Raw genomic sequence first — 14,829 nt, forward strand, 5'->3', positions numbered from 1 at the left:
AGCTGTGGCTTGCAGATTTGATTTGATTAATGGGACTTTTCCACTGCAGACCTGGGTGATAAGGGCTCAAGCAGCAAAAAAACCTGAACAGCTAATTGCTTCTTTATTTGCAAAACAGCTTAGAACCTTGACCTTTCTTGCTTAGTTTGTTTTAATTATGATAAGAGAGTTAAAGAAGCACTTTCCCACCCGTGTCCTGCTTGGTAGTGAACTGAGCTATTGTAGCAGCCACTTCTGAGTGAAGAGGTGCAAGGAAGAAAGGAACATCTTGAGAGACTAATGTTGCTGCTGCATCCAAGCAGTATCACACTGTACTGATGTCACATGAACCCAGGAAGGAACACCACGGGATTAAAAAAAAAAAGTGTTCAACTAAAAACCTACTGTTCACATACATATTAAACTCACCTAGTCTATCCTGTGAAGCCAATGGATGATTGAGATCATTTACATGCAAAGACTATAAGCTTCCCTTCTCAACAGGGATTAAAAAAACCCTGTGCTCACAGGCATAGCATATTCATCACAGCTTTAGCTCTAATAGAACTTTTATGTCTGTATTTTAGACGTGAAATGTAAAGGTCTTTTATTGTGAAGATACTAAATTCAGTTATATGGTAGAGAGGACTTTAAAAAAAATATATTCATATATTGCAGCTACCTGGCATAGCTGACTGTCCAGATGCCACTAAATGATTTACAGTTCCTTATGATGTTCCTGATTCTACTTTCCCACTGAAAAAGTAGGGTATGCAACTAATCCTGCATCCCCCCCCCCCCCCCCCCCAATTTTTTTCTGACATTTGGGGAGGGCAGAAGGAAAAGGGAACTAATGGACAGATGTTTTGACCCTCCCCTCTACCCCACACCCAGACTACTGCTCTTTCTTTTTATCTCCCCACTATCTTTTCCCTTTCTTTCCATAGAACACTTTAAAGGCTGTACAAGCATATAATTTTTATCACTGGCAAAACTAATCTTATTCTTTTAATATCTTGTTTACAATAGAAATTCATCTGATCTGAAGAGACAAGAAGATATCGGAGCTCTCGGCAGAACATACCATTGGATGTTTGTCACTTTAGAACCACAGAACCTGCAGGAAGCAGAACTTGCTGCTAAGGCAGAGATGACAGGCTGTTCATTTTCTCCTCCCTAAGTGCCTATCTAACAAACTACATTTTAACCAAATAGTAATAAGATCCGAGGGAAAGGGGAAGGGAAAGAATCTCAAAGACACAGTGGAGTGTGTGTGTGTGAAACAGAATATATACACAACTTTTTGCATTCCTAGGAAAAACATAACTTGCTTTAAAAGGGACTAATGAAAAGTCTCTTCCTTGGAGACTAACATAACTTCAGGGAACAAAATCTTTGTGTGTTTACTTTGCACAGGAATTTGTTATCCCACATTTTAGGCACTTGAATACAGCAAATTCCTGGATCAACTGTTTGCCAGCTATTCAATTAGACTAAAACATTTAAGAAGAAATTGATTTTTTTTTCCTTTCCCAGCTGCAAGCAAAGATCTTATTTGAGGGGCATTTTTCATCCACTAGATTTATTCTCTTCAACAAGTCTTTCATATACCCTTACAAATACAAAGTCAGCTTTTCTAATTCCTTTTTTTAATATCAAGTTGTGAAACTCCTTAAAATAAAGGAAACTGATTCCACATCACCCTATTAACATGGAACCAAAAGTTGACTCACATATCTGAGGAATTTAAGCACAAAACAAATACCACAACAATTATGAAGATATATTTTCATCTTTATTAATTACATGCTATGATTTTACATGCTTCTTTGAAATACTATCTTTAATTCTAAAGGCGGCAAAAAATATTAATTTGCTGCAAAGCTACCTTACCCCATTTTTTTCCAAGTATTGTGATCAAGATTTTGACTAAAAGAATAAACACTTATACTGACATAGATTTAAAAATAAATTAGGTTAAAGAAACCATAACAAAAACCTGAATAGTGTGTATATGGACTAGAATGGTTCTTCTGGTTAAAAGCTGACATAATTTTAAAAGGACTACAGAATAAGACATGAGGGGGTGGTGGTGGTGATGCTTTGTTTTGTAATATCCCCAACAGGCTCAAGACAAAGACTCTTTATGTGGGTCATGTGAGAAAGGAACAACAATAACATGCTTTTTTGTCTATGCTGAAATCAGAAGTCATTTTTTAAGTTAAGCATTCCCCATTCATCTGCTACAATACCTGAAGATCTTACATGCTACTACATACTGGTTTTTAACATATTAAAATTCATTTCTCAGCTAGTCACCACACTTGCTGAGTCTAAAAATCATGACTTAAAAAAAATTCCTTTATTCAAAAGAACTCTTTTCTTTCTAACAGTGAATATACACTAGAATTGCCCCATTATCTAAGGCCACAATCATCAAGATACACTGAATGTCAGATTTCTCTAGAAATCGAACATATCTATGAAAGCAAAACTGGAAGAGACCAAGAACATGCTTTACACAGGTAGAGACTTGTGCACAGATACACAAATACATAACCTTTAAAATGGAGATAAAGACTTATATAGGGGAATGTAATTTAACTGCAAGAATCTTCTAAGCAAACTCATGAAAGCCTTCATTCATCAATTACAAAACTGAGCATGTAGTTTCATAGGGACCTTTTCTCACCCATTCCTTAAACAAGTTTGTTTTATCTTTATTTTAATCACAAGTCTTAAGAACAGAATATCATGCTTTACTACAGTCTCTCACTATGAGTATCCATAGTTCTAAAACAAATGGCCTGGAAACACAAATACTTACCACTGAGCTGTTCCATGAAGCATACATTGCCATTGGTGTTAAAAGCCAAAGTGTCAGGAGTGATGCAGAGTGTCTGGAAGATTGCAGAATGGGCAATACTCTTCAGAGAATGGCAACACTCCAGGCAAACTGCCCAAATATCTTGCTCAGTAAGACAGCTATCCCGCAGTGACAAAATATCAGCAAGGGACACATTCTCCTGCCAAGATATGAATTCATAAATTATTCTGGATTTCATGACACTGCTTTGTGTATCATAGATTTCATTTGACACAACTGGCTACGAGTAATGTTTCCAGCAAGTTCTCAGAATTTCTAGGACACTGATTAACACCCCAAGAAACATCAAGTGCATGACTTTGCTCTTAACAGAGTCTCTTAAGAAGCAAAGTTAACCTGAACAAAGATATGTTAATATCAAAAAAAAATACCTACTATGAGAGCTATGTAAGTTATATAAACATTGCATCGAAGTTAGGGAAACAGACCATTTGGAGGTAAAAGCAGAGAGACTATGTTAAAACATTTTGTTTAACCCATGTCTCCTTTAGGGTCTCCCAGGTGCCTTTGGATAAACTACTTGAAAATTCTCTTCACAGCAGTTTTCCCTACCATCTGTGATGTAAGAAAAAGTAAGTACCCTCTAAATTAACCTGTCTTAAGAATGATGCTTTTGTGAAGTTTAGTGGTGTTTAATAAACATTAAATAAATTATAAACATTTAATAAACACTCAAAAGCCAAACAAGTCATAGTAAAAGTGTTTTCATATTTTGTCCTGGTCTCCCCATTACTCCCAGAGCTCGTAGTGATCAAAACCAGCTCATGCACTTAGTTTCTAAGTTACTGTCCTAAACTATAAGTCAACTTCTTTTGACCCCATCATCACAGTAAGGCTCTGAAGAGTAGAGTTCAAAAAAAAATGTGACTCTGATGTGGCTTTTCTGGTCAAGATGTTCAGAAACAATGTTTAACTCAAAGCAGTTAGCTTTCCTATGCACATTTTTAAAAATACACAACTAACACATTACCCACAGCTACAGAAGTAAAGTTTTCATGAACTTAAAGGAATGACAAAAAACCACACAAACAAAACATCAATTCCATCCGTAAGGAGAAAAAAGCTAACAAAAAAGTAAGCATCTACAGAAGTTACTTTGCCTCAAAGCTATGCCACTATTAATTACACATATTTTCTCATTTATATATAGTAATTAAGACTAAAGACTACATTTCTGAATGATATTAAATATACCTTGACTTGAAGATGTAACTGTACAATACTTATAGAAATATATATAGAATATAGAAAAAAGAAAGTATGTCATTGGCAGCAAAATAGAATGTGAGGGTGGCACCTTACAGCTCAGAAAACTGTAGTGGTTTAAACTTGTAGTCACTTGGAAAACACAGTTATAACTTTCTTTACATACCTCAGTACTGGAGAACATCAGTGATATTTGGATTACAATTTACAGAAGGGTTAATAGTTCGTTAACATGTTTTTCAGAGAATCAAGTACTACACTCATCCTTCAAACAAGGACTAATCCTTAGTCCAAAAATTTGATTTTTATTACTCCAAAGTATAATGCTTAATAAATTCTAGAAAAAAAAAAACAGGTAAGAAATAAAGCACTTAGTATTATTCATGAAACTTAATTTCTGTTTTCAATATTCTAGTTATTAATAGTTTTCTAGAGATGGATTGACCCACCAATGGCATTATTACTACAGTGCCTTCTAGCACTAATCATGGACACCAGTCTCAAAGAGTTCAGTCCTACATAACAATAAACAGCAAAAGCCCTTACAGTTCAGGTACATGAGACAAAAAAATCTTATTTTCTCTGTGCTGTAGTCAGCACCATATGTGTAATGTTGCCATCAGATTTTTGAGGGTGGATGAGGAGGTTTTACCCATCTTTACAGGGAATTTGTTCCAAGCATGAAGGGCAGCACAGAGATTCCTGTATCCGGAAGCATAAACTTATGACAAGGAGCTGGACCACAAACCATTAGGCTCTGAAAGCAACCAAACTGATAGGTAGGATGAGGACAGGCTTGGAAAGGAAAGACAAACTGCTTATTCTATGGCCAACCAAAAAAAGGTTTGTGGGTTGTTTATTTTTTTAAAAAAAGAAGAAAAATAAGTTCTATGATCAAAGCAATGAACTAGTACTTTTTAACTCTCCTAGCATCATCCAGCTAGGTGACATGATGGCATTTGCCAAAACCGAAAAAAAAATGTTTCACTAATCAAGTTGCAAAATTATGAGTTTCACCTGTGCATATGGACAAGAAAGGCTCAATTTGGAGATTATGCAAAATAAATAAAAACTGCAACCTTTAAGACAGCCTCAATATCAAATTCCAGTCACAATCAGAACTTGATAGAATTTCTTTTGAGTCAAGCTTTGAGCTGAGCTCTATAGTAGATACTAATTGTAAATGGTTGATATCTACAGTTTAAACCTACAAAACCATCTTTGCGTTGTGGTTATTTGGGAAGTAAATGAAAGATGATGATGATCTCATGTCAGACAAACTTATCTTCCTTCCAGGGGACTGGTAAGTTAGGCAATACAGAAAAAAAAAACAAAGGAAAAAAAGCAAAAAAAGAAAAGCCTATGAATGTTCAGTGGGTTCCATCAGCAATGGATGGCTAAGTGAAGATAAAAAGCTATATAAAACACCACCACCATACAGCAAGCCTTCCTCTTTCCAATGCTCCAGGACATGAAGTTATTTACTTCACATAAACCATGTATTTCTCAGATGACCGGATCACCTTAGCAGGCGAAGGCAAAGCAAGGCCTTTGTAGAGAATGAAGCACTGAAAACAGAGACATGCATTTGACTAGTTCACAACCCCAAAGCAATACAGAAACAAAGTTTTTACTGGGAGGAAGAAAAAAATCCTTTTAACATCAGAGTTTCTGACAACCAAAGCTTCTGGTGAGCCACAACTTCAGTAATTTGGACCACTGAAAGTTGGTTCACTCAAATTACAGGAAGACTCAAGTGTGTTATGTAAGAGATGCTGATGCCTTTTCTCTCATCTCATAATCAGTAAAAGACAACCGTAAAAGCAATTAGTGTTCAATAACTACAAAAAGTGAACTGGTCAGATGACCATCCTTTAATTATTCACTTCAGTTCTCAATTTTCCCTTATATTTTCTTCAGAAAGTATAAACCAGAACAGTGGCATATAATTAAGCAGAGGAAGAGAGAGCAGGAAGAGAATACAAATGAATTTGCCAGAGACAACTTCTTAAAAAATTTGAAATTAAATATTAAGGACTGCAAAACAAAGAAAGTCCTAGCAAAGAAAGGCATCTGAAATACACCCTCACCTTCAGTATTTCCTACTCTTCAGCTGAGGCAGATTCTGGCTTCACATAATGGCTTTTGTAAACCACATACATCAGACACCAACCTCACTCCTTGTACTATGTACTATGATAAGAAGCACAGGCTCCACTAAATGACTAAGCAGCTAAGAGTTAGGAACATCAGCATTTACAGCTTTCTGGAACCTAAGTCTTTTTCCCAAGATAATTTACACAAACTTCAAAACAATTTAATCAAGTCACAGAAAAATGTGGCAAACACCATTCATTAAATTCATCGCATTTGAAGAAAAATACTGGATTGCCTGGGTAAAATCACTAAGTACTCTTCAAAGCAGTCCTTTTTTATTAACTTTATTTAATCACTAGGTGATAGATCATGCTCATTCTCTCAACAAGAATATTGAAAATATTCATGTGCCTAGAATAACTAAATAGAAGGACTGGTGGTAATGCACAGTCAAAAGTATATATTGAGCAGGTGAAAAAAAATGGGCTCAGGTCTTCCTCACACAGAAGAGTTAACCCTCAGCCCTCTTCCATCCTGAAGAAATACTCTAAATATTTAAGCTACTGTGTAAAAAGGAGGCTACTACCACCTTCCTTCTACATTTGGCATGAGCCAGTCTGAGAGGATCTACTACAGTGAACACTACACATGTTGGGAGAACGAGCCAAACTGCTGAGCCATTACAAGATTTATGAAAGGTGGAGGGGCCTTTTCATTTTCATATTCACTTTAAAATCCTAATTCAGCTTGTGTTCTTGACATAGCAAATAAGAAAGTTTGCCAGGTCTGGTTTGGGGAACAAGTGGCTCATGCATGGTTCACCAAACTTTTACTTAAAAAAAAAAAAGTAAAAACCCAAAATATTTTTCCCAAATATTCATTAGGGGGTAAGGAACACACTTCATATGGAAAGATACAAAGATGAGCAAGAAGAATAAAAAGCAAGTGCAAAACCAGGTACAAATCCAGACAAACATGACAACAGAACTAGCTTTAGCTACAGGTTATTTGGCATAACAACTGAACAAACAGATTTAACAGTTTATGTTTGGAGGTTTTTTATTTCCTAGCAACAAAGGCCTTTTTACACTGGACAGCAAGAAACAGCTGTACAAAAATCTGGTTGGCAGGTACAGGAAACACTTTTGCTAAGAAATTTCCCTTTATCAGGTGTGACAAGGACACGTACTTCCTCACTGCAGCATTAACCCACGGCTACAAGAGGACACGCTCCACACTCGAGGACCATGACTTCGCTGTTGTGTGGAGAAGGCGCACGGGGCCTAACTAAGGCCCAAGCTGGTAACTGGGATCACGGGGCAGGAGAAAGCGAGGAGCCCGTGACACACGGAAAGCCAACGGTTATGCCGACGCGGCCTGGCCGCTCCCGGCGGGGCGGGTGAGCCCCCGGGCTCCGGCCGCCCCCGGGGCCCGGCGCAGCCGGCGGGCTGCCCGCACAGCGCGGGAGAGGGAAGGAGACGCCTCGGGGAGGGGGGCCCGCGGGCTGCCCCTGAGGCCGCCTCGCCACAGGTGAGCGCAAGGGCGGCGGCGGATCCGCACCTGCCTCACTCACCTCATCCTCCAGCAGCGTCGGCAGAGGCTCGAAGTCGTAGCAGTTCACCACCTCCTCCTCGTAAAACACGTCCTCTGCGGCGCCGACAGCCTCCATTCCGCCCGGCGAAGGAGCAGAGGCTTCACCTCCGCAGCCTCCCTACGCGCCCGGAGCACGGCCCTCGGCCCCCGCCGCGGCTCATCCCCACACCCGCCCGCGGGCTGACCCCAGGGCGCCGGGCCCGCACGCCCGCCCCGCTTTAACCCCTTCCCGTCCCGGCGGGCGCCTCTCCCGCCGCCGCCCGTTTAAGCCCACGGCTGGGGCGGCGTTGCCATGGCAACGCGGCCCGCCGCCGCCTCGCCCGCGCGGCGCGGCCTCACTGCGGCGGCTCCCGCCCTCCTGCGGCGGCGCCCGCCCCCGCCGCGCCCCCCGCCCCGTCCCCGAGAGGCGCCGGGGTCCGGTCGGCAATGCCGGCGTGTCCCCCGCGCCCCCTCCTCCCCGCTCACGGTGAACGCTCGGCAGGAAGGCGGTGGCGTGGCGGTGGGCCCTGAGGGGCACGCCCGCCGCAGCCCCGCGGGAGCTGGGGCCGGACCCGGCCCGGCTGCGCTCTCCGGACGAACGGGGGGCGGCGGGAGCGAGGGCGGGCTCGTATCGGGCGAGAGGCCGGGGTAGCGGTGTTGCGGGGCGCCCGAGGTGCTGACGATCGCTGTGGCTGGAGAGCTGCTCCCGCCGGCGAACGATTTACTCCCGTGAGGGCACCTGGGGAGAGTTTAAACCATAGCTGTTAAAATTAGGCAGGTGACCAGATATTTGCATGATCACGGCCATAACTCCTGAAGCAGTTCAAACTATAAAGCACAAACAAAACCAATCCGGTATTATCAACTTCCTTTTCATTAGCCCTAGCCCGTTTTAGCTATCCACAGGGCTTAGGGTGACTAAAATAACTTCGTTAAGACTCCCTTTGAAATTGAAGGTTCAAGGATTCCTGCGAAAGTACCACCTGCATAGGCACATTTTTGTTTCAGGTAAACCTCACTGGAAACCACAAATGGTGGTGTGCAAACAGGCCGTAGCCATTCCCCTTACTGCCTGGGAAGGAGAATTGGCATTTGATAGTGGACGGGTAACTGCATGTGCTGCACGAACCCCTGAGCAGGTATCCCCTGATTTAACTTCAAGCATGTGTGCAACCACATTGAAATCTTACCTCATTTTAACCAGTGTGGTGGAAGGAGAGAACAGACTGTTTTCTCCTGTAATTAAATTTCACAACTACAGATACTTGGAAAATAATAGTGCCATTTTCATTATTCTGCCTTCCTGTATTCCTATAATTCTATGTCAAAATAGAGTATGTTAATGAATTAATCTGTGCACAGTACATCAAGCAAAGCAGGAGTTTTATATTCTTTATTGTATGTAGAAATCTTTGGAAAAGATTAATACTCTATTAAAACATACATTAACAAACACTGTGAAGCAAACAAAGATACTTTGATAAACTGCCCCATAAAAATCATCCTGCAGCAGTTGTAAGATTTCTCCCAATTAAACATTAATTGCATACATTCCATAGTTATAGCATGCTACTGAGAAAAAACCCAGACTCGGGCAGATTGGAGTCTTTCACATATATGCTGCCTTTTTACTAACATTTTTGAATTAAATTGATGTGAACAAAATATATGTATACTTGTAATTTGGTAACTCAAGCTTTTAATTGTGAACAAATATTAACACATTGGAAACAGTGAGTGGTGCTTCTGAAAATAAAGCCCAACATGACTCAAAAAAGAGTATTATTATAAAATGTTTCTTAAAATGTATTTCACCAGCATATCTGGCAAAATGTTTTTCTCAGGCAGCACAATCTACCCAAGCAGAACCTTGAATTCTGGACCCTTATGGGCTGGACTCACAACTGCACTGTAAAGAAAAAGAAAAGAGAAAAATGTCTCTGGTGCGTAAATTAGGTATAAGATCTACACTCATCCATAAATACATCTTAGATGAGTTCCCCAGTGCAGTCACCACTTAAGTGTTCACAAACATTTCTGAAAAATGATAGTTTAAGTCAAACCTATGAATGCTACACGAAAATTCACATGCTAGTTTTCAAAGGATCAGTATCTTTTGCTGAACAAAGAGAAATTCCCTTGCTAAAAGCAATTGAGCGATAGTGTATTTCCCTGTAAGGTTAGCAGACTCAGGTTCAGGCACCTATCCTGCATTATTTGGACCTTGAATCTAAGCTTGTGTAGATTTTTGTCAGAATAAATAACTAACTGACAGTATCCAAGTGATTTGTGATTCTTCAGACCGATCTCCCAGTTGCTCTGGTTAACTTACTTGCTCTACTGAAGAACTTCTTACACTAAGTGGAATATGTACAAAGTGGGAAACAAAATAAACAGGATTCCTCTGTAAATGAAAACTTGTAGAGGACTCAACCTTATCACACGTGCCTTGATAGGCAGGACAGAACAGTCACTGGAACTAATATGGTTGGTAGATTTTTCCAGAAGCTATACTAAGCCTTTGCTGTCATCAGTAATTCTGTTGTTTTGCTTTCCTCATTGGTCTCATGGTTGAGACAACTCAGAAAATGCATTGTAACTTGTTTGATACATTCATGTAGCAATTTTCACACTAGAATATTCATTCTTATTAACATCTGCAGTTAATCATGGCCTACGGGACTGTTGAAGGACATGCAACACTACACAATTCAGCATTAGAGAAAACCCGACATGTAGATGAAGTTGTCAGTTTGTCTGCAGTCATATTTTCCATTCTTTCTTTTCCACAGTATTGCTTAAGAAAGTTAAAGTTCTTAAGAGGCCTTTATAGAGTATTTGTAGGCATTTTTTGAAAGACATTTTGATGGATATGTCAGTATCTGTTGAAATAATCCTCTGAGTTTGAGGTTGGCTGAACATACAACCAAATATCATATTTAAACCAGAAATATATAGAACAGCAATCAAGTTCTCAAAGGCAGAAATAAAAACACTGTTTTGCAGTAATAATATTCTATAGCCTGAAAAGAAATAAGAAATATTAGCATAGATTAAAGGAATATACTGTGACTAAAATTGTTTTGGTAAAGGATATTTGAAACGGGTTTCATTAGGGAAGTACCAGAGATATTTCATTTCCCCGTGATCAGATTTTTTATATGAACTGAGATCTCTTTAGCAACAATTACACCAGGAATCACAATTATTAGAGATTTTGACTTCTTAATTGTAGATTGGAAATTAAAAACTACTAAGGAAAGGTAAACTCCAGGTGTAGTGTAGATACTGTACATGAAAAACCTCTCAAACAAAAAGTCATTGAATCAACACGGAGTTTTGTGTCTTAGACTTGGTGTATGATCACAGAAAATACAGAGGACTGGATCAAATATATCTGATTTCAGTCTTCTCAAAGTTTTAGCATGCTCCCCTTAAGCTATATCTTATTTCTAGTAAATGCAGTAGAGTTAGGGCAATTTGTCATTTTCATATAAGCAGTGTTTGCAGCAGAATAGCTGACTTGATTTCTGTCTCTGACAGCAGCTGATAGCAGATGTCTAGAGAAGAGTGTAGGAACAAGGTAGTTATATACTATGCTCTTCCAGTACAATCTCACAGCCTCCAAAGAGTCACAGTTCAGATATTCCCTAAGGCAGTGGTAGTGTCTACTGGTTTAAGAAACACTGCAATATTTTTCTTTAATGAATTTGTTCATTCATTCTTGAGTCTGAATCGTTTTACTATCCACCATATCCTATTGAAAAATTCCTCAGCTGACCCACACATTGCATAAATTCTTTGTTTAATTTGAGGCCCTTAATTTCTTGTATTGAAGAGGTGGTGGATAGATTCTCTATTTATCATATTTCTATCATTTATGATATTAAAGTGTTGTCATATCTCCCCTAGTTTTATCTTTTCAGATTGAAAGTCTGGGTCTAGTTGCTCATTCACAAGATAGAAATTATTCTGTGACTTTGATCGTGCTTTAGCAATTCACAGTAGTTTTTCTAATTGTGTCATTATGTAATAAAAAATTGTGAAAGAGGAGGTTGGAATGGAATGAACGTAAGAAAGAAAGAAAAAGAAAGAAAGAAAGAAAAAAGGAAAGAGAGGAAAAAGGAAGGGGAGGGAAGAAGGAAGGAAGGAAGGAAGGAAGGAAGGAAGGAAGGAAGGAAGGAAGGAAGGAAGGAAGGAAGGAAGGAAGGAAGGAAGGAAGGACAGGCTCTCAAGAGATTTTTGAAAAGAATATATTAATGATCTGCAAACTTAAAGGAAGTACTCTTCACCATGATTTACTGATTTAGTTATGAGCCTCATGCCTTTTATTTTCAGATCTCTGGATTCATGGGATATTGTCAAAAAATAATTCAGTGGGCACTAGCCACAGAGAATACGTTAATGGGTATTCAGAGAGTGACTGCCAGCACCTTTGTCTCTGCAACATAATCTAAATACAAGCTACAGGAGAAAGGAAATTGTATAGGGTACTACTGTTATGCTGCTTTGTGCCATTTGAGATGTCTTTCATGTATTTTGGTAGATTTCTCCTTATATTAGCACTTCAGTTATTATTTGTAATAGATTATATAATCATAATTGACTATTAAAATTTTGGAGTACCAACCTTGTAGATGAAAGGTACACATTTGTTACACTGTAATTAGATCATACATTCTCCTTTTAAGAGTTTTCATTTAATGGCAGTTTGCCTGAAGGTTCTTGTTTTAATTTAGTTTCGGTGAAACTGAGGCAACTGAATTATTGCAGTATAAAGAATTGGGTTTTGTGTATGTATGACATATCCTTTTCAATTGTTTGGTTTTTGTTAATCAGAGATTGCTTTAATGCCACGGGCTTTAATACATTTACAGTCTAAGAAACTACTGTTCTTCCTTCAGCAGTTATATATATTTCAAGACAGAGAAAAGCTTTCTGCCAGTTGCCAAGTGCTGCTGCCTTTGTGGCAGCAGTGAGAAAGCATTGTAATAAAAAGCAATTATGTGTTGCTGCTACTGAAGAACCTGAAAGAATTCAAAGGTAAAGATACTGCAATTTTTGAACCAGCCCCATTGCTGTTATGAATCATATATGAGCATAAATCTGCTTGCCTAAAGTGGCAGGTTAGTTTGTATTCCAGGTACTTCAGAGTCTTACAAAGGTAATAGGGAGGCTTTGCATTTCTGAAGAGGATCAGAAAATTGTATGCATAGGCTGCTTACTGTTTAGAGAAAACCATATATAGGCATTCCCTTTTCATGGGGTTAAATGGTAGAAATATAAACTTCAGAATCATCAATCAGAGTCTTCGGTCATTATAGGCACCTATCACATCATTCTTTTCATAGAAATATCAAACTCCACCTCTTCCTACATGTTAGGAATCTTCTGATTTCTAACCTCTACTTATACTCACTCACTTTTCCCCCAACATTGTCTTTTACCTTTTAATTTCAGATCCTATGTCTTTACAGATTACCATATTACATGTACATCTGTTCTGTTGCCTTTGACTTTGTTTTCATCTTCCAAACAGTGCATTTTCTTAAACCTGTGTTCTAGTCATGATTGCTTTTCTACTACACTATGCTTTTGTTGTCTTTATAATACTGATACACCTTAATTTCATAATTTCCTCAGGTGCTTAGGCAATCTGATCTTTTCAATAGAGTCTTATCTACCCCCTTGGTGTCTTTCTTTATGGAGGCTTATGCCTTTTTTCATCTTCATAATCTTCTCACATGTCCACTGTCTAAAGACTTTGATTTCATTGTATCTTCTTTGAATAGTAGTTTCATTTGTCCTCATATGAAAGACTATCAAAGGATTATTCACTGTTCTCCTCAGGACATCTTTCAATCATCTAATACGTTTTCATCTGAACTGCAGCTGCACCTCCAATTCCTGTATTCTTTCTACATGAACTCTACTAGGTGGCACTCCAGGCATAGATAGCTCCCATCAGGAGCTACTTTAGGGTAACATCCTTTGCATTTAGGCATCTCCACTTTCTTTGTCATTCTTTAAATATCCTGTGCTGTTGCAGTTGGATATTATTATACCTTCCTATACTAGCTGAAATGCAGGGAAAGAGAGCAGAAGTAAAGATACAATTTGGCCCCAGTTGAAGTCAGTAGAAAAACTGTCATGGCATAAATTCCTTTGAAGAGAACTCATTGAGATGCGAGATCAAAGGCCAGAATTGTTTTTATTTGTATATAGATGGGAAAATAACCTAGTAATGATCCAACATGCAAACACATGGTTTTCTTTTCACCACTGGAAAATTAGGACTAGAAGAGATATGAATCTAAAATCAATCCAATGCTAAATCTGGTATTTTGGAATTTCTGAGTCATTATCTCTTTAATTCAATTAGATTATTAGGTTTATCATAGGTGGTATCTATCCAGAAATATATGTGTGTGTATTCACACATATATACATACAGAGAAATTGATAATCAGATTCTTTCTGTTATCACTCTGCAGTGTTACATGACTTCATTTATCTCAGTTTCTTAGTACGTCCCAGGTATTCCCACAATAGGCTTGTACTGCAAGATGGAGACTGCTTTACTAGTTTCACACGGTAAAGTGAGGCACTGTGAAAATAAATCACTTCCAACATTACTCAGGAGGCTCATATCAAATGGAAATTTAAGCCATAAACCTGGAGAGCCAAATCTACACTATAATTGCAAAGCATCCTCCAATTGATTCTGAACTGCTTTAGTTTTGACATTATAACATTGTCTTCATAACACAATATTGTCTTTATAGTACCTATAGGTCCCCTTGCTCTTTTAATTCATTTTACTGATGTTCATCTGAAAACACTAGAAAAAAATTGCACAGAAGATAATTTTAAAAGATAATGTGCATAATATAAAGCCTAATATGATGCCTGTAGCAAGTTCACATTAGAAAATAAGCTGCAGGGTAGAACTAGCCATCCTTCAGCAAAACACCTCATAATAATTAACTAAATCTTAAATTCATATTAAAGAAACATAAAATTAACTATGTGCAGGCAGAATTCTAAGCCTGAGCTTGCTTATATTTCTGACATTTGGCTATTTCCTT

The 14,829-nt window shown here is 38.7% G+C and overlaps 1 protein-coding gene across 1 annotated transcript in view; it reads right to left on the reverse strand.

The window, feature by feature from the left end:
* KNDC1 (kinase non-catalytic C-lobe domain containing 1) overlaps positions 1-7,979 on the reverse strand; it is a 72,787-nt gene extending 64,808 nt beyond the window's left edge. Inside the window, exons 1-2 of the mRNA XM_074907507.1 lie at positions 7,743-7,979; positions 2,807-3,005 (exon numbers count right to left, since the gene is read on the reverse strand). Coding sequence (XP_074763608.1) covers positions 2,807-3,005; positions 7,743-7,838 — 295 coding nt within the window. The 5' untranslated portion in view covers positions 7,839-7,979. The remainder of the gene's footprint in view (positions 1-2,806; positions 3,006-7,742) is intronic.
* Positions 7,980-14,829: the final 6,850 nt, after the last annotated feature.

Source organism: Athene noctua, chromosome 5 (genome assembly GCF_965140245.1).
Source record: "Athene noctua chromosome 5, bAthNoc1.hap1.1, whole genome shotgun sequence".
Taxonomy (NCBI): Eukaryota; Metazoa; Chordata; class Aves; order Strigiformes; family Strigidae; genus Athene; species Athene noctua.